Here is a 20,184-nt window from a genome sequence, read left to right as displayed (position 1 = left end):
GGAAGACCCAGATATTTACCCCCCCCCCCCCCCGATCGTATGAATTTTTAAGATATTCTTAATATGATCTCGAACAGAATGATCAATTTTCATTCCAAAAACCACTAAAGACTTCTCCAAATTAACTTTCTGACCTGATACCTGTTCATATCGTTGAAGAATCAGAGCCATACACTGAGCATCTCTCACAGTTGCCTTGCAGAAAAACAGAGAGTCATCTGCAAACAGAAGGTGGCTGACCGTTGGGAAATTTCTGGCTAGTTTCATACCATGAAAACATTCCATCTGTTGTGCTGTTACCAACATTTGACTTAGCACCTCCGCACAAAGTAGAAACAGATATGGAGATAGCGCATCCCCTTGTCTAATCCCACGAAAAGGTCGAAACTGGTCGTAAGGGACACCATTAATAACAACTGAATATGACACTGATTGAACACATGTCATGATAAGTTGGATCCACTTCGTATCAAAACCCAGGGACTCCATAGTCGATTCCAAAAATCCCCACTCAACTCTATCATAAGCCTTACTAATGTCCGTCTTGATTCCCATGTATTGCTCTGAGCAATCCTTCTTGGTTCTTAAAGCATGCATTAACTCATGTGCCACAAGAATGTTGTCTGATATCTGACGGTTTGGGACAAAAGCTGCTTGAGAATCTGAAATTATAGTTTCTAAACAACCTTGAAGTCTCAGACATAGGACTTTGGAAATCAACTTATACGCCACGGAACACAAACTGATTGGCCTAAAATCGCTCATGTGATTGGCATCCACAAACTTGGGTATCAAACAAATGTTTGTGTGATTTATATTAGGCTCAAGAACACCCGTCTGAAAGAACTTGTGCACCATCTCGCAGACATCTCCACATATAACATCCCAAAATTGCTGATAAAAAGAAGCTGTGAACCCATCAGGACCAGGAGCTCTAGCAGAACCAATAAGTAGAAGGGCATTTTTGATCTCAGCATCAGTTACATCTCGGAGAAGCTCTCTATTCATCACCTCAGTAACCTTTTTGTTGATATTAGGAAGCACCTCTGACAAAGGAACCGTATCAGAGCAAGTAAACATCTCAACAAAATACTCCTCAGCAATTTTCGCAATAGTTTCATCCTGAGTATGAAGAACACCATTTCTATCATACATATCCTTGAGCTTATTTTGATTTTTCTTCATCTTAGTCAAGCCGTGATAGAACCGAGTATTCCGATCTCCAAGATTTAACCATATGTTTCTACTCTTTAAACGCCAATATTCTTCCTCATCAGTGAACGCTTTATTCAACTGAACTCTTAACTCTTGGATATATTCCATTGAGATTGCGCTATCACGGAGTGCTTGATCAATACGTCCACTAATCTCTGTAATCCTCACCGCAGAATTAGTCTCATTATTACGCTTCCATTGAATAATCAATCTTCTACAGTGATCAAGCTTCTTTGACCAACCTCTAATTGAGCCAAAATTGTTCCAAGCTTCTGATATTGTTTCCACAAAATCCCTTTCATCAAACAATCTCTTGTCATATTTGAACCATCCTTTCTTAATCCTCTTCTGATAATCAATAGAAATTATCATTGGCCTATGGTCGGATTCCGCTAACTCCAAGTATTCAGTATCAGACACTGGATAGTTTTGTTGCCATGCCGAATTAACCAGAACTCTATCGAGACAGCATTCAATAATCTCTGTTCTTCTTCGCCCAACCCAACTAAACTGATTTCCCTTAAACCGCAAATCTTCCATACCACAAATCTGTAACATTGTATTGAAGTTATAAGAGCTGTTAAGGGTACGTAAACGACCCCCTTTCTTCTCCTCTGGCTTCGTGATTTCATTATAATCACCACACATCATCCACGCACCTGTTCTGTTAACCGCAATCCTCTGTAAACGTTCCCAAAGATGATGTCTATACTGAGGATTAGGATGACCATATATACACGACAAGTAAAACTGAAAAGCTTTATATTGCACATGAAGATCAACCATACGTACATCACTTGAAATACAAGAAACAAATACATAATTTTTCCAGAAAACAGCCAAACCACCACTAAGACCTTCAGGAGGAACCAGAATCATCTGATCAAAACCCAAATACACCCCAATGTCACGAATATAATCATTCTTCTGCTTTGTTTCTATTAGGAACAACAAGTCTGGGAGATACAACCGCTGCATCTCCTTTAGACGTCGAACTGTCAGGCGTTTCCCCATGCCTCGACAGTTCCACACCTCAACTCTCATGGGACCTTTGGTGGAACCGGGCCCACCGCGCCTCTGTCAATAGTTGGGTCGATCTCATGGTCTGTTTCTTCACCATAGTCCCTCTGGATCTTGTTGAGAGTATCAGCCGCAGAGTTAGCACCATAATCCTCCACATCAAACTTGTCAACAATCACCACTCCAACCCGCAATTTCTTACTCCCACTATCATTTGAGACTCCATGCTTACGAGTGTATACTAGCTCCTTTGATCTCTTTCTTTTTTCAACCTTTGGCCGCTAGTTTCACCAGTTTCGACAGAAGTTCCATACAGCGAGATACTTCTATCAAACCTCCATTTTTCTTCCCCATCAACTTCAGCATGATCACTGTCTTCATGAAGATTCTCATCGTGCTCAACCGCTGCCATCTCACCTTGTTGAGGAGACCCTCCCGGTGGAGACTGATCTGCCACATTGATATCATGTTCCATGTTATCATTACCATCCAGAACCGGTTCAGCCCCACCCTCATCCATACCTCCACCTTCATTGTCCTCATCATCTGGCTCACTGTCATCTTGAAGATCCTCACCATTCGGAACACACTCCCCTGAGTCATGAATTATCATTCCACACGTTTCACAGAAGCCCCTTGGTCTTTCATACCGGAACTTTAAGAGAGTATTCACGCCAGGAGAGAACTGAAAATTCTTCTGGAATCTTAAGGGTTGAGCAAGATTCCAATTCAGTTGAACCCTAACGTACTCAACCGATGCATTAGCCTCCGGGTTAAAGTCAACCAGCATGACCTCGCCCATGATATCACCAATGTTTCTGATGACACCCTCAGTGAGATACTCCATAGGAATACCCCTTATCTGGACCCAGAACGGAATCTGCATCAGATCATTATCATCCATAGCAGGCGTCCACCGCTTAATAACCACCATACGATCATTGAAAGCCCAAAGACCCCGATTGAGAACTGACTGCAACAATTCCTCAGACGGGAACACAAACTGGAACTTCCTCCTTTCCACCAATCGGCCCGAGATGATCCCAGAGAGACCCCACATTCTAGGTAGGGATGTCATGAGAGCACGAATGTTCTGCTTTCGTTAAATTGTTGGGCGCCCCACCAGTGAAAATTGATTGACCCTTCTTGCTTCATTGCAAACCGTCGCCGACAAAGGCACCGGTTCATCTTCTTCATCATGTTAAGAATCTTAAGATGATTCAGTTTAGTTTGATTTGTTGTATGATTTTGGTATTTGTTTGAGTTTTGATGCTGTTATTTTGTGTAAGTCTGTTTTTAAAGTCGGATATGTACGGATTCTATTGAATTAATTTTTTTGTTAATACTTAAGGAACCAAACCAAAATCGTTAATATTTTGGTTATTTCGGATATAACCGGATCCGAACCGGATCCTACAGGTACCGAACCATATCTGATCCAGAATTTTAAAATATCCAATCGGTAACCCGAATGCCCAGCCCTAATTCATACAAACCTCGCAGGCGTACAAAACATGTATTCAGACTCAGACACTGAGAGATTTATAATAACATTCAAAGGATAAAACCAATATTTTTTCTTAAAACATTTTCTCATTTAACAACAGTAACAAAAAGGAACAAGAGAATTTTTTTTTTTTTTTTATTTGGGATACGTAACAATAATAAAACGGTCAGTCAAATTTCTCCCAGTCTTGAGTTACATTAGCAGAAGGAGAAGCTGGAGGAGGAGGGTTCAAACTTCCAACACCGCTTCCGAATGTTTCCCACTCTGTGCTTACGGCTGCAGCTTTGCTCTGATCCACAAATGGGTTTGAACATCTTCCCTTCAACGTATCCACTGCCTCCTGCAACTTTTGCACTCTACGTACCTGCAACACGAAAATCCCACTAATCAAATCTATATCCCTGCCAGTTTACAACTAAATATAGAAAGAAGAAACATCTCAAGTGATTCAGTGGAGCAACAGCATGAACGTCACATATAAAACTCATTCCAAGGCCTCAGTAAGAGATATAAAAGTAACCTCTGCCTTTCGCAGTACTCTAGCTTCCCCTTCTGCCTCTATACCATCCAACTTGAGCAACTGCCTCATGAGAAGCTCAACAGTCATGTCAAACTCCTCCACCGCAACTTTCGTCCCTCCATTAACAGAAACTTCCAAAGCAACAACCTAATTTTTTTTCAAAGCACAATCATTCATTCCCCTTTTCCTCCTACAAATAGCAAAACCAACAAAAATATATTGAATCTCTAAAACGCTCACCTTATCGGAGAGCTTATCGATCTCTCCTGAGACAGCTTTAACTGCAGCAATAGACTTAGCCATCTCTTCAGTCATCACTGGAGGCTGTTCAACTTGTTCCACTCTCTTCATAGGTTCCTCCACGAGGACAACCTTAGACCCATCCTTAACACCAGAAGCTTGCAGTTGCTCAGCGTCATCTTTCTCAACTCCCCTGAACAAGATCTTCAGATCAGCAGCCTCTAATCCAGTTTTCTGGACAAGGGCTTTCTTCACATCCCCTGTTTAACCACATCCAGAGTCTAAAGATCACAACTTTCAATTACACTAACACAACCCAGATAAGGAGTTTTCTCGTTTGTTCATTTGAGGTTTTACCGAAAGTGGCGTGAGCAGAGACGTGAAGATCGTGGTGCGAGGAGCCATGGGAAACGTTGATCCTGATGGCCTGGCCGAAAACGGCGGGATGTTGAGGGTCGGAGGAGGAGGCAGAGTCGTCTCTTCGTTGGACGAGCATACCACCAGGTCTCACTTCCCACTCCGAATCGTCGGTTGAGTTATTATTCATCGCCGTCGTCGGAGCAAGTAGAAATGGGATTAACCCCCCCCTCCCTTTTCGAGGACGAGGTTAGGGGTTTTCAACTTTTTGCTCAACTTTGGACCACAAACCAGAACCCGGTTCTAAATTTAGTAAACCGGACCAGATGGAACGGGACGGTCGGTTTATTGGTCGTACACTTAAAACTGATTGTTGGTTGATTTGAAATTTGAAGAAAAAGGAGCGGCTCTTAGTCAGGACTTTGCTGGGCCAAGATTCATCATGATTCACGAGCAATAAGAGAGCAAACATAATGGAAAAGGTCATGACTTCAAATATATCAACTGAAATGGACTAATTGTTTACCATAAAAGAATTCAACTGAAAAGGACTAGTTTTGTAACCGAACATAGTTCATTGAGCACGTAGTGTAGTGGGTGGTTTGTCCCATATTTTAACATGGATCAAACGCTCTGGAGCTGACGGAAGTTGGAAACAGCAGCGACCAAACTCTAAAATGGTTTCGATCCCATTCGATAGTCTTGAATCATATCAGGCACTGAAAGACCATTCCAAGCCATGATATGCAAATATGAGTAACAATTGATACTAGCTGGTGATCAAGTACCACGCCAAGGGAGAAGTGCTGAGAGGGCCAATGCCACACGAATACTGAGGCTAAAAGATTTTAAAAAGGCAACTCTTAAAAGAGGCTAAAGTGTCACCAGTCGTTTCAAAATCACACCACTTGAAATCTTCATAGCCAGAATCCCGTAGTTGGAAAAATAGATGCATCAAAAGAGTGTGTAACAACAAGTTCGTCGAATTGAACTAAACGGAAAACTCTAGAAAATAAGACCAAGGTCACACAGGCGTCTAGATAAATCTATTCTCTGTGCGAAATAACAAAAATATACAACACGAAGAGCCCAAGCAGTCACACACAAAAGAGTTTAATCTTTATTTGATCAAATATAACAAGAAAACAGATTAGCTCAAGCCTTGTGGAATCAAACAAAGCTCTAGTTTAGTGTAATCTCCTTTCTCCTCCTAACTCTTCAAAAGACTTAAACTCAAATCACTGTTTTTCCAGGAATATAAACATCCCTGATTTTCCACGAACTATAATCAAAATTATATATCTTAAAACGAACAATAACCACCCAAAAAATACTCGAACTTGGAACACCTTTCAATAACCTGAAAACAATTTGAGGTTTCAACATCTAAGAAGCAACTTTAGCAGCCTCTTCACTCGCGTGGTTAGCTTCAATAATCTTCTTATTCTTCTCAATCGCCGCCGCAACCTCCTGAGGCATATACTTCTCATCATGCTTAGCCAAAACCTCCGTCGCCGAGAAGAAACAATCAAGCCCCCTCGCCTTCCCGGAGACAGGCTTCGTCGACACCTCCTTCCTCACCTCATCACTAAACGGCTTGATAAAACCTTCAACCACAACAGAGTGGCCTTCCCTGAACAGATCAGGCAAGGAGCCTTTGTACCTCACCAGAATATCCGTAATCAGATCGGTGATCACGAACTCCATCTCCTGAGACGCCGCGGGCTGAGCCACGCTGCCTTCGAGGACCAGGCCCCCGAGCCTGAACTTGTTCTTCGTCGGATTCGCCGCGAATTTCTCCATGGCGTCGGAGGGGGTTAGGTAGAAGACGAGCTGGTCTTGGAACTGGTTGAGGACGATCACCACGAAGCCCGCGATGCAGCTGAACGTTAGCGCGTAGGTCCATAGGCGGCGGTTCTGCATCTGGCGCGCTTTCGCTCCTATGTCGATCTTCTTGGGGCGGGCTGGGCCGCGGCGGAGGGTGGAGAGAGATCGGAGGAGGGTGTGGGAAGAGAGTCGCGAGAGATCTGGTGAGGCGGTGGTCAACGAGTGGAGGATCGTCGGCGGAGATTCGAAGATTTGAGGATGTCTTTGAGCAGATCGGAGGATCTGAGAACTCCGACGGAGCATGAATCTGGCCGCCATGTTCTCGTGGGGGAATCAGATTCCGAGAAAGTTCGTGAGGTTTATGGAGAAAGTGGCCGCCACTGACTATGGACCACGTCACGAAACCTCTGTGTGGTTTAGAGGGTTGCTTGTATCGACTTATTTTGACCAATATTTGATATATTTGGTTAACATAAGCACAGCCCAGTTGTTTGGTTCAAGTAATTTATTTTTTCATTAGTTTTAGTTTTCGGTTAGATTATGATTTAATTTTCTTCAAAATTCAGATAATCTTTGTTAAATTTGGTTTTCGGTTAATTCAGTTAGTTCTTTTAATTCATACATAATTTTGGTTTGATTTGGTATAAATTGGTATGATTTATGATTTAGTTGGGCCTTTTATTGAACTAGCCAACTACCAAACGAATCAATAACGGCCGTAGGAATAATGTTAGTTACTTATATGCAAACTTGCAAATAAAGAGGCATCAGGTACAATCAGTTCAATATTAATGTAAAGCTGGGTGACTTGTTGCCAACTTAAACCTAAATGAATTAGATCTACTTTGTTGGCTACGCTAAACTATAACTGAAATCCCTAGGAATCTTTGATTCGAGACTGAGATTGGCACGGTCATGACCTAAGTCGACCAGAACAATGATGATGAACATTCAGACATGGGTTTTGTGCAAAAGGACACAAATTGATCAAGTATTGTCCTGCTCTGTTTTTTTTTTCTCTACGAAGAAACTCTCCGAAACTCAAACATTACAAAGACCTGAAACTTCCCAAAATTCTTACGAAAGAAACAAAAGAGAGATAGATCTCCTTCATTCTTGAGCAGTGCTACTTGCTTCCACTGGCTCAGCCTCAGTTGAGGCCTCTCCTGCCTTCTTCGCTGCTGCAAAAACACAATCATAAGCCGTCATGAATCTTTTTTTTATCTCAACCATCAAGTAATGTTGATTTCATTGAGTCTGCAAAATTTATGTTCTTAGTTTCATACCTTTCTTCTTCTTTCCACCACCCTTCTTCTTCTTGATACCCAAGGCTAACCACCCTTTGATCTCAGGGTCATCGATGGTCTTCGTAGGTTGAATCTCTTGAAGAGTATGTGAAGTGATCCTGTCTGATCCATTTGGCATCAGCAAAACTGTGAATTTAATCTGGGCAACAAAATCACCTGTTGAAGAAACAAAATACACCATGAGTCACGTTGCCAAGATTTATCACGTTGTAAGTATTTAATGGAGCAAAACCTTTTATCATCCTTACCAGGCTTCTCGTAGAGAACAGGATATGGCTGTAGATGACCATGGTTCACACACTCCACAAGTCCAAGACGTGCCCTCTTCTCCTCAAGTGACCTGTATTGATCGTATACACTCAAACAACATTAAAAAGCTGCAATTATATTAAAAAGATATAAACGGCTTAACAAAGTACAAAAGACACCTTGCAGTGAATGGCATATGGGGGAACTTCTCTTTAATCTCGCTGATTATGAATCTGGAGGCCTTCATCTTCAACTGATAGTTAACAGCTGCATCCTTCTTGTAAACAGTTGTTTGCTTCTCGTCTAAAAGCTTTGGCTGCAAATTGAAAGTGTATGAGAACTATGGCAACTGAAGAAGCTTTGCAAATTGGTCAGCAAGATGTAATCAACAAAAAGCAAATTTACCTTGCCATCACCAGTGCTTGCCACAATATCTATTGCATAGACTTCATTCTCTTCAAACTCAGCATCATCGACTCTTGTTTCTGGAGTGGATACACTTAGGAAACTCTTGCTTGCATCTATCACGTTCTGTTTCATCTGGTGGGAGATAACCCCTTCCACAATTTTGCAGTCATAAGCTTCAGCCACCTTCTGAATAGCTTCAGTGACAGCATGGTTCTGCCACAAGAATATAAAAAAATATATATTCAATTGTCTTGCTTGCAGCGCGTTGTAGGAATAAATAAGAAACAACCAAACTCAAAGGCAGTAACATTTTACTAATCCCAATATCAGAGTAACTACGACATAAGAGCCTCATGTGGATTTTTACTAATCCCAATATCAGAGTAACTATGACATAAAAGCCTCATGTGGATGTGAATCCATAGCATTCTTAGTAAATATTCATCCTTGGGGAAATGTAAATGAGAAAACTAACCAGACTCAGCAAAACCAATATCTTATTCTAGAAACACGAGTGAAAAAGAAAACAAAAACAGTAAGATGTGTTGAGAAAAGTTGCTATCACTAAACCTACTAAAAACTAGAATTAAAAAAAAGGTTCCCATCAGAGTAACTATGACAAAATATCCATAGCCAAAAATAAGAGTTTCATCATCTGGGGGTTTGCAAAACGTTATCAATCATTTAAAAAACCAACAACCAGCTTATAGTTTCAAACTTTCATGTAAGAGTAGCACCATATAGATAACTACTGGTTACCTTCTTCCCAGGACGTACGAGCCTCAAGGCAACTTCAGCGGCAGTATTAGCAGCTGCAATAACATCAGCTTTGCGTCCAGTAACGGGCCCTTCTTGGATAACATGTGTGTGGGCAACAAGGGCAATGAACCCATCAATATGACATCCCATATCACTGTAAATGGACAAAGCAGAAACAGCAAACAGACATAAAACAGTTGATTCACAGAGAAACATCTAAAAGGGATAGAGACAAAACTTACATTTTTACCATATCACCCTCTTCCAACACAGTCTCGTCGCTGGCGAGGGGAGAGAAATGACCAACAGTGTTGTTAACGGAAACACACGTGGGAAAAGCGACGCCTCGATCAATCTTCTTCTTGACATTCTTGTACATGCTCCCTGCTTGCCTTTTTTTTTTCACATAGAAAACACACACACACATATGAGAGTAATGACATCTTAAAAAGACTATGAAAATAAATACTAACTCATTGATAAAGGCGTCTCCCTTCTCGCAGATATCGACAATCTTAGCTTTTGGCTTGCATTCAGCTAAGACCACCTGCAACGCCTCTTCAATTTCCAAATAAAAAAACCGTGAGTAACCTGACCGAAAGAGAGAGAGAGTATGCGTTCTTACTGTTGACGATCTCAGCGGCGCTCTTGTACTTGGTGACGACTTCAGGGGAGGTGAGATCCAGCTCCTTCTCGTCTCTCTCATCGTCTGAACTCATCTTTAGCGGCTCTCGAGGATTGAAACAGGAAGGAAAATGTTAGGGTTGAGAGAGAGAGGTGTGATTTTGGGTAAAATGAAATTGGCGAGAAGCGCAATGAAGGTGGGTGGTGGCTCAAATAGCACTAGGGTTGCGCTTGTTTGTTATGTCATCTCTTGCTAACGACGCCGTTTTGGGTGTAAGTCCCCCTCTTTTTGTTTATACGTTTCTGAATTGCGACCTCGCGTTACTGTCTTTTGAGTCTAGGAGGGGCCGAATGAAAGGGTTGTGGTCACTTAACATGTACGTAGACCAGCCCACTAAAGAGTAAAGTTGGATACTAACTCTTGTACTTTACTTTCTTTCGAGTCTAGTTAGTTTTATTTTCGTGTGCGTGGATATAATAAGTTATAAGTTACTTGCGGCAGAGTTGCACCGGTCTTGAAGTTTTTTGAGGTTTATATGCGGTCGTGGTTTGAAATGTGGTTTGAAGATTGAAAAATCCGAATCGTAGAAGACACAAAGAAACGCATTGCCGCGGAAGCACTTACATAGCCTTGATACAACCAGAGTTGACTTGTTTCTAGTGATGGTTGGTACATACATTATATTTTACAGCGTCTTAAGACTAGTCGATGCCACCACTTAAACCAAATTTATGGTTCGCAATATAGCGCATTTACTTTGTGGCCAAAACTCCACTAGTGACTTGATGCTAATGCCGTCACGAATATACCAAGCACCAAGAACGGCTGTGCGCTAGCCTGTAGTAATCAAGCAGCGTATTATCATCAAAAGACCTATTACTATGCGCACTAGATGATGACTTACCTGGTACTTGACGTCGTATTTGACAGGGTCCTTGAGAAAGTATTTAAACTGCAGTTTCAACAAGAGTGTAATAGTCAGACGAGTGACAAGAACGTGTAGTAGCTAGTTTGGATATGATACTGTAATATGTCTTTACCTGGAACACAATCTGTGGAATAATCAAAGCAAGCAGCGCCAACGCGTAATAAGGTTTGCCAGATGCTAATAGATATCCTGCAACCAGATACAGAATTATTAGCTCATTTATCTGCGATCCCTAGAAACCAAGGATATTCCTTCAGCTTCATTGGACTGTGTTTTTAACCGGTATAAAATATCTAGTTGATAAGATCAAGTATATAGAAGCCACAGCTGAACGAAATTCTACATACCGGCAACTGAGAGCTGAGTAACGTCTATAGCACCAACGCATATCCATTTTGCAGCTTCAGTGCCAAAAGCTACAGGGAGAGACTGAAGGCCCATTGCTCTGTCTCCTTCAACACTTTTGAAGTCATTAACAATGGCTATTCCCAACTGCAGTATTAAATAGTTACATGAAGCAAAATCAGGCTGTTAAAGATAGCACAAAAGCATCATAAAAAGGTCCCAAGAAGAGTACCCCAGCTATGCTGTACAAGAGTGTTAGAACGACGACGTCTGGTGTAAGAGTGCCAAACAATGCTTGTCCAGCCCACCTATCAATCAAATGACCACACAAAAAAAAAAGAATCAATGAGATGAGAACACGGTAAATATTGATGCGCTATATTTTCTTACCATGGCAAACTGATATAGCTTGCTCCAAGTGCAAAATTTCCAACCCATCCATTTTGTTTTAGCTGCAAAGAGACCAGTTCATGTATTGATAAGTTCTAAATCCAAATACAGACACAAAATGTCTTGACACTACAACAATTGAACTTAGGTGTAGAACATACCTTCAAAGGTGGAGCAGAGTATATATAAGAGAGCAAGGATCCTCCCAAAGCAAGATAGAACAAAGTAGGAGTTGTATGCCCGGCCTGAAAAAGGAAGGTTTAGTCATTCTGATGTGCACTTTTAACTGCACTAAATACATAAAAACCACCAACTTACCCACACATCTAAAGTTCCAGCAATTCCAAGACCTCCCAGTAACAGCACCCAGACTTGTGTAATAACCTGAGTTGCAAACAAGAAGGAGAAATGATTATCAAACAAACTAATGTTTTTAAAAGCTGAAAATGTTCTATATCAGTACCTCTTGCTCTGATATTGCTCCAGATGGAATTGGACGATACGGCTCGTTAATCGCATCAATATCTCGATCATACCAGTCGTTGATTGTCTAGAAAAGGACACTTGTTAGGTTGTATTAGCATAAGAACAACTCAGCTTTTTGTTCTACCAAAACCAGACCTGTGTATAGCCAGTAAGACACGGGCCAGACATCAACATGCAAAGAATCGACTTAGCAACATCCTCTGGAGTCCAGTGGAAGTTCCCTACCAGAAGAAACAAATAATGAAGGAAGAATAATGTGGTGAAGACGTCAAAAAGATTGTAAAAAAAAAAAAACATAAGAAGACAGTGTTTTATTCATCTTCAAAGATGTTCATATGTTACCTGAAGCAGCAGCACCACAGACAACTCCCCAAACTAATGGAGGCCAAGTGACTGGCTTTGTAAGCTGTAGACGAATCTTCCATTTATTCTGAACACACATATAAGTGAAAAGATAACTTAACATGCAGCAGCATTCTCACATAATTTCCACCTAAAATGTGATGTTTTTGGTAGTTACCAACTCAACACCTAACACTATGCAAGTCAACATCACACTATGTACAACTATGACGAATTTTTTCTCATTTCTATTTAAATATGATACATCCAAACTTAATTTCATATGCATTGGAGAAAAATAGATTAAAGAAAATAATCGGAGAAGATTACAGTCTCTTGAGCGGCTCCTTTGATACCAAGAAGCTGGTTAATGCTCGAACCACCACCACCGCCTGGTGCCTTTTCCGGTACCTGAGATTTAACTGCCGTGGAGATTCAAAATCATTAAACTTAACGAAAAAGTTAAGAGAAAATGAAAATGAAAAATTCAAAAGAGCTACACAAACCTTTATCAGTATCAGTCTCCGCAGCACGCACAACCAATCTCCGCCCTATGTAACAAAATCAGTTAGAAATCGCACGAACAAAAGCTCAGCATCCAATTAAGGAAACGGAATGTACCAGAGGATTCGAAGTCCGACGTGGACCAACCGTGGCGTCGACGAGTGAACTCGACGGGATTTCGGAGGGACAGAACTCCTAGACGTTCGGCGGAGTTAACTCGGGAGGGGAGGATGGAGGAGACGGAGTGGAGAATGGAAGTCATAGAAGCGGCGGGCGGAGAGAATCGTCTACGGTGGCAGTAAGCCGGAGAAGGAGTAGTATGAGTTTTTGGACGCTTTGCTGTTTCGGGGAAATCAGTGGTTGTAGCTTACCGGCGATAAGAGTCTACGTCACGGGTTTTCGCGGCCTCGTTTCGTTTGCCTCACAGCCACGTGGGGAGATTCTATTGGGTGATCGTGTTGAACTAAAACGGACATATAATAGATATTTTAGGCCCATGTCGTATGAGAAGCCCATTAGTACGGACGAGGACGCGTGTGGGTAGTAGTCAAATTTTTTTCTTTTAATTTGAATATTTTATTTTCGAAGTCTTTGATATCAAGGCAATGAGTTTGAGCTTCTTGAGTGTCCTGACAAGTACGTCGCAAACCCATTCAATGGACATTTTAAAACATAATTTAGTATTATTCCTTGAGTTAATTTAATGTGAGGAGACAAATACAGCACGAATCCAAACTGCAATTATGGTTTGTACATGTCCCTTTAGAGGTCAAGTTTATTTGACGAACTTTGTTCTCCACGGTACATTACCAAAGTAAACTCACAGACAGAATAACAACAAACACTGCACAACCTTAAAGACGGCTACGGCTCCGTGAAGCAGCAGGTTTGAAACTCGCAATCCCTGTTACTTCCCTCGCCGTCACTAAGGTGTTTATATCGTAAGTCCCTTCATATGTATAAATGGGTTCAAGGTCACAGAAAGCCTGCAATATTTTTCCACATTTTAGAGCTTAAACTCACTGAACATTTTTCATCAACAAATATGAAAGATTTAGCGCACCTTTGCCACCAGAAAATCTCCTACAATTCCATTTCCACCGAGTAATTCTCGGCCTAACGAAGCAGTTTCCCTTGCCTTTGATGAAATCCATGCCTAGTGAAAGCACATGATTGGTTTATATTATACAAATGATCATCAGTAAATGTTCACTACTGAGCTAATGTTTGATTCCTCCACTTACTCAAGCTCATAGCATAGCTCAGTGAGTGTGTATCAAATAATTAATTAGCAAGGAGGAAACTAAATGATCTGTAAGCAAAAAAAGGATTGGTTGTTATACCTTTCCTAAACTGGCTTGACCAGGAGTCATCTGACCCGACTCATATAACTTGCAGAGGCGCCAACCCATCAGAAACATCGCTTGAACATTACCCAGCATCTTCACAAGCTTCTGTTGGTTTATCTGGAATGCAGCCAACGGTGCTCCAAACTGTTTCCTCTCCTTTAGATACCTTCAAAAAATAGGCATTCCATGGAAATGTGTTTTTGGTAAGTAACAAAATGAATGCTCATACAATGTTACAAAATGAATGCTTCTCCGGTAATACCTGTGACACATGTCGTAGACTCCCATTGATACACCAATTGGTTGCCAGGCCACCATTACACGTGAGACAGCAAGGACCTATTCAAGTGAAGCACAGAAAAACAGTTCAATATCACGGAGAAAATAGGAAGCTATGACGTTTTGTTTGTGATAAAATATTGAAGACCATTTCTGGATCATGTGTATTCATCACAGCAGTACCTTGCTTGTGTCTTGAAAAGAATTTAGTCCAGGTAACCGCTCCTCATCAGGAACAAAGACATTCTGTAGTAGAATATCTCCATTTTGAACAATACGTAAACCTATTTTATTTGGGATCTTAGTAACCGTTAAGCCAGGCGCATCTTTCTTGACTATGAATCTGCAAGACGGTAGCTCAGTAGTGAACATTTACACAACAGCCCAGTATGTTATTGATAATGGTCCATATAAAATTTAATTCCCTAGTGCATCCAGTCACAGATCCACCTTATTAACTTCAGTTTTGAGAAACGACCACCAACCTTAAGATATAAAATTTGAGATATCTAGTAAACCAAGAATTTGACATACCCATTCACTTGGTTAGTTGTCGTATTCCTAGCAAGGATGATCAACAGATCTGCAAAGGTGCTGTTACCGATCCAACGCTTTTGTCCCGTAAGTACCCAACCTCCTCCGACCTGATGAAATAGACAATTGAAACAAGTCAATATTCTGGTAACCGCAGAAGAGGATACAAGTGAAGGAAACAGTAAAACACCTTTGTGGCAGTTGTTTGTAGAGCACTTGCATCACTTCCATTGTCAGGTTCTGTCAAAGCCTTTATACATGTCCAAATATATGTAATGGTATCAGCATCAAGTTTACATAACGCAAATACTTATACAAGAGATGATGCAAATCTTCTAAGTTCAAGAACCACGCACTCACCCAACAAGTCACAGTTTTCATCTGAGCCAAAGAAGGCAAATACTTGTGCTTCTGTTCTTCTGATCCACAAAGTGCTGTTCTTGGAAAAAAGTTAATAAGAAATTAAGCTTATGCAAACCATACCAATCTGTTTATCACAAGCTAAGGACATCTTTACCAATAGTGAGCATGCCCAAAGAGGTATGCACCAAATTAAAAGTCCCACAGCTTGCATCAACTCTAGATATCTCTGCTGTTGCAATGGCGTTGGCTGTGATGGAGAGGCCAGGACAGCCATAACCCTAAGAAGCCAGACCAAATTTAAAAAAAAAAAAAAAACAATCTTCCATCCACATATACAAAAAAAAGAAACAGAAAGAAAGCATTTCAACTTTACCTTAATAGAGCCACCAACAATACCTAAAGCTCCAAGCTTTGGAATGATATGGAATGGAAACTCTGCCTTCTCCCAGTACTGATGATGAGTAAAAATCAAAGAAAGAAGGATATGACGTCACGCAATAATATTATCAAAGTAAACAAACAAACATGAAGAAGATAGACACACCTCTGTCATAATCGGAGCAACTTCTTTCTCCATGAACTCCCTCACTCTCTTCCGCACAGCCTGCTCCTCCGGAGTCAACAGTTCATTGAAATGGTAATAGTCTGAAGCTGTAATCAAGTATAGAAAACACACAGATTGAAGCAAAAGCACAACAAAACATACATAATCTCTGAAATAAAAAGTACTTACTGCAAGGTGGGAACTTAGAAGCTGGGGTTGCTTGAGGAAATGCAACGGATACGTCCATAGCCGGCAAATCGAAATACGAACTCTTCACCTTCTTCTCAGCCTCATCTACCAATCCAATTCCAAAATCAAAAACCTCAAATAAGATTTCATTTCCTATACACTTCTGATTCCGTAACTCTACGCAATCATGAGTCCCTTTGGATATATCTACAAATGAAAGCAATCGCGAAACAGGAAGAGATAACAAAAGATCAAAGCAGCAAGCAAAAGAATAGCTGAATCAGGAGAACGAAACATGCAAAACCATTAGAGAAAAGAGACGATAAACGAACCTCGATCTGTAGATGATAGCACAGTCATGGTGGCGACGATTGCGATGGAAAACGTTTCTTTGGGTTCGAGATAGGAACGAAAAGTAGGATACGACGAGATAAAAGGTGGAATTAATATAACAATCACGAGTTTTGATCCAGGATCAGACCCGGTTACGTGGAGCTTACTGTATTTAGAAACTTTATCAAGATAAGATATTTTTTCATTTTTTCATAGAAGTTATCGCCTCCTCCTGTTACTTGTTTTAGATTTTTTATTTCTATATAACCCAAGTTTTTTCCTCATACATTTTTCAAAGAAAATTAACATAATCTACCCCCAATACATCTTTTGTTTATAATGTTTAAGTGAATAGAACAAGAACAAAAACTAAAACATATATTTTATAAAAGTATCATATAAATTAAAAATAACTCAATCATTTATTAAAAACTATATAATAAAACTAGCAGTTTCCAATAAATTAAAATTAATTTAGAATATTAAACTATTTAACATTTTAGAAAGAATAAGCGCTCTTAACAATATTACTATACTAGGGTCGGTACGCGTTACACGCGGAATATGCTTTACGTGTAATATATTAACGTATATTTTGTAACTTATAATTGTGTTGATATTATACAGCAAATGGGTAGTGAATTACATTTTAGTGTCTGTGTTTTTTTATGAATTTTTTTTTTTGGTTCTTTTTATTGTTTTGGGCATAATTTTTTTATGTTTTTTAGATTAAATTTTAGTAGGAATCACAATTAGTGGGATTAATATAGAATTCAATTATCGAATCTACGAATAATGGGGGCTTTGGGTCTTGTTATTGTATTTCCTAAGAATGGTTTGGTTGTTAAGTCCAGGATTTCGTAATGCTATACGAAAGCCCAAAAATAATCTTTATAGTAGTTGGTTTTTTTTTGTTTTTAAATCTTTTTTAAATACGTAAAATGCTCTGTATCACAACAACGGTTACATATGTTATGTAAAGTTAGATGTGTTTAATCCTGATATCGGTTCAGTTTTGTTTTTTTTTTGTTTCTCGGTATTTCAGTTTATAAAAAAATAGCTTCCATATTAAAACTATATTTACTTTGGTTTTGTTCGGTTTATATACCGTAAGTTTTTGGTTTGTTTGGTTTTAAACCAAAAAACCGTAAATATATATCTGAAACACATCAATAAATAGACGTTTCTGTATTTTTGATGAAGTAACACATGGAAATTATATTGATTATAAACTATTGGTTTGGTTACATGAATCTTTTCAAGAGAATAGATTGTTATAAAAAAAACATAGTTAGGTACAAGCACCGACTTTTTTTTTTTTATGACAATGACAACGGTCCCCAGTGACAACAGTATTTATAAACAATATACTGAAATGCTTAAAAGTTTTAGCCACAAAACGATATCAAAAGCTCGACAAGATGAGTCGTTCACGTTCATTGTTTATTTCAACATCAATGAACACGTTATTGCAATTCGTTTGTCGTTATCGCTTGAATAGACTGATTACGGAAGCTTTCAAACTAGTCTGTAAGAGAATCAAAGATAAAAAATAGTTAGCTTTATCACTTCGACATTTAACTGAAGGATTCACGTCAGTCGATTATGGAGCTCATATACATATATAAGGGGAATCTTGATATGATACTGTTTGAATGAAATTTTGAATTGTTCTATCAATGAGGCGGCACATATGGTTTATCGACTGGAGTTAATTATATCTATTAGAGACATGTTGGCAGCAAATTGTACCTTAGAAACCGACTGTTACACACAGTTGAAATTCGAAGCGAAGTTAATGAAGCTTGTAAAACTCAAACCAAAGAATATTGAGAAAAAAACAAAAATAGCACTAAATCAAATTTTTGTTATCAAACTAGCACTCAAGGTCAAAAGTCACAAAAATAGCATTTAATGTTTTATCAAAAGTCACAAACTTAGGGTTTAAAGTTAAAGGGTGGAGTTTAGGGTTTAGGGTTTAGGGTTTAGAGTTTAGGGTTTAGGGTTTAGAGTTTAGGATTTAGGGTTTAGGGTTTAGAGTTTAGGGTTTAGGGTTTAGAGTTTAGGATTTAGGGTTTAGGGTTTAGAGTTTAGGGTTTAGGGTTTAGAGTTTAGGATTTAGGGTTTAGGGTTTAGAGTTTAGGGTTTAGGGTTTAGAGTTTAGGATTTAGGGTTTAGGGTTTAGAGTTTAGGGTTTAGGGTTTAGAGTTGAGAAATGAGGTTTTGGGGATAAGATTTCAAATTTTGAAAAATAAAAAAATTAAAATTGTCAAAGGATAAACTTAGAAAGGTGTTATTTTGGTCATTTTAGTTTTTGAGTGTTATTTTTGTGATATAAACTTAGAAAGGTGCTATTTTGGAGATTTACCCAAGAATATTATATAAATTATATTATGACAGAGATTAGATGATTTTAGATATACATCATAAGATTTAGATAGTTCTATTTCTAGTTTAGATAGTTCTAACTCTCATGTATATATACAGCTCTTTTATAAGTCACCAAAACACAATACAATAATATATAGTCATATCTTTACTTAACAATATCACCTTTTACTTTTAGGATAAGCTAAATACATTTAGATTGAAGTGTTGTTGTTTGTTTGTTTTTGAAGGAAGTATTGTTCTTTGGATTTATGCAGACAATCATTTTTTGTTGGGCAATCTGTTTTTTTTTTGCCATTACATAAATATATTCAACTTGTTAGGTGTTTCATATGATATCATCTGTGTTAAATAAATCGTTAACTTAGATTCTTTTTAACAAATTTAATACTGTAATTTTTTTTCTTTTCATGCATTAAATATTAAAGCCTTGTTACAAAAAAAAAACACAAATTCAACTTTATTGCCAAGTTGATGGGGGACCACATGAAAATAATAAGATTAGAAATGCTATAGGACATATGAGAGTGCATTTATATTATTAAAACACAAGTATTCATTTGAAAATGTTCTTACTTCATTAATTAAACTCTCTATTTTTTTGCTTGTCTTTTTCAGTTGCATTTATGAAATATCCTAAAACGAATAAAACTGTCTAATTTATTACTTGTCTTTTCAGTTACATTAATGAAATATGCTTAAATGAATTTAAATTTCTTATTTTATTGTTTGTCTTTTTCGGTTACCTTAATGAAATATCCTTAAATAAATTTGGACATAATGTCATTTAATCAACAAAAAAAACTCATGAGTTATCCTTACGTGAGTAATTTTAATAATGGAGATTTTAAAAAACGTGCATCATTAAAATGTTACCTAAAACATACAACACTAATATATAACATGCATCAATAAAACTAGAATTTGACTCACACAATTGTACGGATATTATTTTCAGTTGATTAAATTAAAAAATATTTATTTATTCAAAAGATATTTAAGAATGGCTATGTTTTAAAAAATTATATGGTATTATTTGCTCATAACTCATTTGTCATTTGCTAAATTGTTAGAAATAAAATTTTAGCATAATATAACTCAGTTGTCATTTGCTAAATATATGGTTTTTATTTATATTTTTTATTATTTAATTATAATATTTTCATTTTATATTTG

At 38.6% G+C, this 20,184-nt stretch overlaps 6 protein-coding genes across 7 annotated transcripts; all 6 read right to left on the bottom strand.

The window, feature by feature from the left end:
• Positions 1-3,752: 3,752 nt before the first annotated feature.
• On the bottom strand, positions 3,753-5,123 carry LOC106309521 (BAG family molecular chaperone regulator 4-like). Its single transcript, XM_013746565.1, has 4 exons — positions 4,860-5,123; positions 4,503-4,762; positions 4,263-4,409; positions 3,753-4,106 (listed from the first exon to the last, which is right to left on the bottom strand). The coding sequence occupies exons 1-4, from the start codon at positions 5,047-5,049 to the stop codon at positions 3,909-3,911; spliced, it is 795 nt and encodes a 264-aa protein (XP_013602019.1). The 5' UTR covers positions 5,050-5,123; the 3' UTR covers positions 3,753-3,908.
• Positions 5,124-5,944: 821 nt separating this feature from the next.
• Positions 5,945-7,198, bottom strand: LOC106307747 (cytochrome c-type biogenesis protein CcmE). Its single transcript, XM_013744790.1, has one exon. The coding sequence runs from the start codon at positions 7,002-7,004 to the stop codon at positions 6,246-6,248; it is 759 nt and encodes a 252-aa protein (XP_013600244.1). The 5' UTR covers positions 7,005-7,198; the 3' UTR covers positions 5,945-6,245.
• A 392-nt stretch (positions 7,199-7,590) lies between these two features.
• Positions 7,591-10,293, bottom strand: LOC106311686 (ERBB-3 BINDING PROTEIN 1-like). Of its 2 annotated transcripts, none has more exons than XM_013748941.1 (9): positions 10,035-10,293; positions 9,883-9,967; positions 9,652-9,801; positions 9,410-9,563; positions 8,648-8,863; positions 8,422-8,558; positions 8,242-8,333; positions 7,973-8,149; positions 7,591-7,867 (listed from the first exon to the last, which is right to left on the bottom strand). In XM_013748941.1, the coding sequence occupies exons 1-9, from the start codon at positions 10,126-10,128 to the stop codon at positions 7,797-7,799; spliced, it is 1,176 nt and encodes a 391-aa protein (XP_013604395.1). In that variant the 5' UTR covers positions 10,129-10,293; the 3' UTR covers positions 7,591-7,796. The 2 variants fall into 2 exon arrangements, with proteins under 2 accessions (XP_013604395.1, XP_013604396.1); XM_013748942.1 differs by having other exon boundaries at positions 7,591-7,864.
• Positions 10,294-10,601: 308 nt separating this feature from the next.
• Positions 10,602-13,315, bottom strand: LOC106311688 (chlorophyll synthase, chloroplastic-like; the record flags this gene model as incomplete). Its single annotated transcript, XM_013748943.1, is given in 14 exon segments — positions 10,602-10,871; positions 10,939-10,986; positions 11,075-11,151; positions 11,310-11,454; positions 11,540-11,615; positions 11,698-11,759; positions 11,859-11,942; positions 12,016-12,081; positions 12,161-12,247; positions 12,319-12,404; positions 12,526-12,613; positions 12,856-12,947; positions 13,032-13,076; positions 13,147-13,315. Coding segments are annotated over 14 exon segments (1,164 nt in total). The 3' UTR covers positions 10,602-10,808.
• Positions 13,316-13,735: 420 nt separating this feature from the next.
• Positions 13,736-15,173, bottom strand: LOC106311689 (acyl-coenzyme A oxidase 4, peroxisomal-like). Its single transcript, XM_013748944.1, has 5 exons — positions 14,841-15,173; positions 14,641-14,717; positions 14,373-14,544; positions 14,093-14,185; positions 13,736-14,015 (listed from the first exon to the last, which is right to left on the bottom strand). Exons 1-5 carry the CDS (start codon positions 15,027-15,029, stop codon positions 13,884-13,886), a joined length of 663 nt encoding a protein of 220 aa, XP_013604398.1. The 5' UTR covers positions 15,030-15,173; the 3' UTR covers positions 13,736-13,883.
• LOC106309090 (acyl-coenzyme A oxidase 4, peroxisomal-like) lies at positions 15,167-16,647 on the bottom strand. The gene is made up of 8 exons (XM_013746159.1): positions 16,620-16,647; positions 16,288-16,392; positions 16,099-16,205; positions 15,928-16,005; positions 15,709-15,832; positions 15,552-15,625; positions 15,382-15,441; positions 15,167-15,301 (listed from the first exon to the last, which is right to left on the bottom strand). Exons 1-8 carry the CDS (start codon positions 16,645-16,647, stop codon positions 15,167-15,169), a joined length of 711 nt encoding a protein of 236 aa, XP_013601613.1.
• Positions 16,648-20,184: the final 3,537 nt, after the last annotated feature.

This window comes from Brassica oleracea, chromosome C8 (assembly GCF_000695525.1).
Source record: "Brassica oleracea var. oleracea cultivar TO1000 chromosome C8, BOL, whole genome shotgun sequence".
NCBI classification, from domain to species: Eukaryota; Viridiplantae; Streptophyta; class Magnoliopsida; order Brassicales; family Brassicaceae; genus Brassica; species Brassica oleracea.
This window is presented reverse-complemented; position numbering and strand designations above follow the sequence as displayed.

Excerpts from the sequence above, each read along its gene's own strand:
- LOC106309521 (XM_013746565.1), bottom strand. The coding sequence starts at position 5,049 with ATGAATAATAACTCAACCGACGATTCGGAGTGGGAAGTGAGACCTGGT. Across the intron at positions 4,763-4,859 it reads CTCTGCTCACGCCACTTTCG|GGGATGTGAAGAAAGCCCTT; the intron begins GTAAAACCTCAA and ends GTGGTTAAACAG. Across the intron at positions 4,107-4,262 it reads GAGTACTGCGAAAGGCAGAG|GTACGTAGAGTGCAAAAGTT; the intron begins GTTACTTTTATA and ends TTCGTGTTGCAG.
- LOC106307747 (XM_013744790.1), bottom strand. The coding sequence starts at position 7,004 with ATGGCGGCCAGATTCATGCTCCGTCGGAGTTCTCAGATCCTCCGATCT.
- LOC106311686 (XM_013748941.1), bottom strand. The coding sequence starts at position 10,128 with ATGAGTTCAGACGATGAGAGAGACGAGAAGGAGCTGGATCTCACCTCC. Across the intron at positions 9,802-9,882 it reads GGAGACGCCTTTATCAATGA|GCAAGCAGGGAGCATGTACA; the intron begins GTTAGTATTTAT and ends GAAAAAAAAAAG. Across the intron at positions 9,564-9,651 it reads GAGGGTGATATGGTAAAAAT|TGATATGGGATGTCATATTG; the intron begins GTAAGTTTTGTC and ends GTCCATTTACAG.
- LOC106311689 (XM_013748944.1), bottom strand. The coding sequence starts at position 15,029 with ATGTTCACTACTGAGCTACCGTCTTGCAGATTCATAGTCAAGAAAGAT. Across the intron at positions 14,545-14,640 it reads GTCTACGACATGTGTCACAG|GTATCTAAAGGAGAGGAAAC; the intron begins GTATTACCGGAG and ends TATTTTTTGAAG. Across the intron at positions 14,186-14,372 it reads GTCAAGCCAGTTTAGGAAAG|GCATGGATTTCATCAAAGGC; the intron begins GTATAACAACCA and ends TGCTTTCACTAG.
- LOC106309090 (XM_013746159.1), bottom strand. The coding sequence starts at position 16,647 with ATGACTGTGCTATCATCTACAGATCGAG. Across the intron at positions 16,006-16,098 it reads TTGCTCCGATTATGACAGAG|TACTGGGAGAAGGCAGAGTT; the intron begins GTGTGTCTATCT and ends ACTCATCATCAG. Across the intron at positions 15,302-15,381 it reads TACAAACAACTGCCACAAAG|GTCGGAGGAGGTTGGGTACT; the intron begins GTGTTTTACTGT and ends CTATTTCATCAG.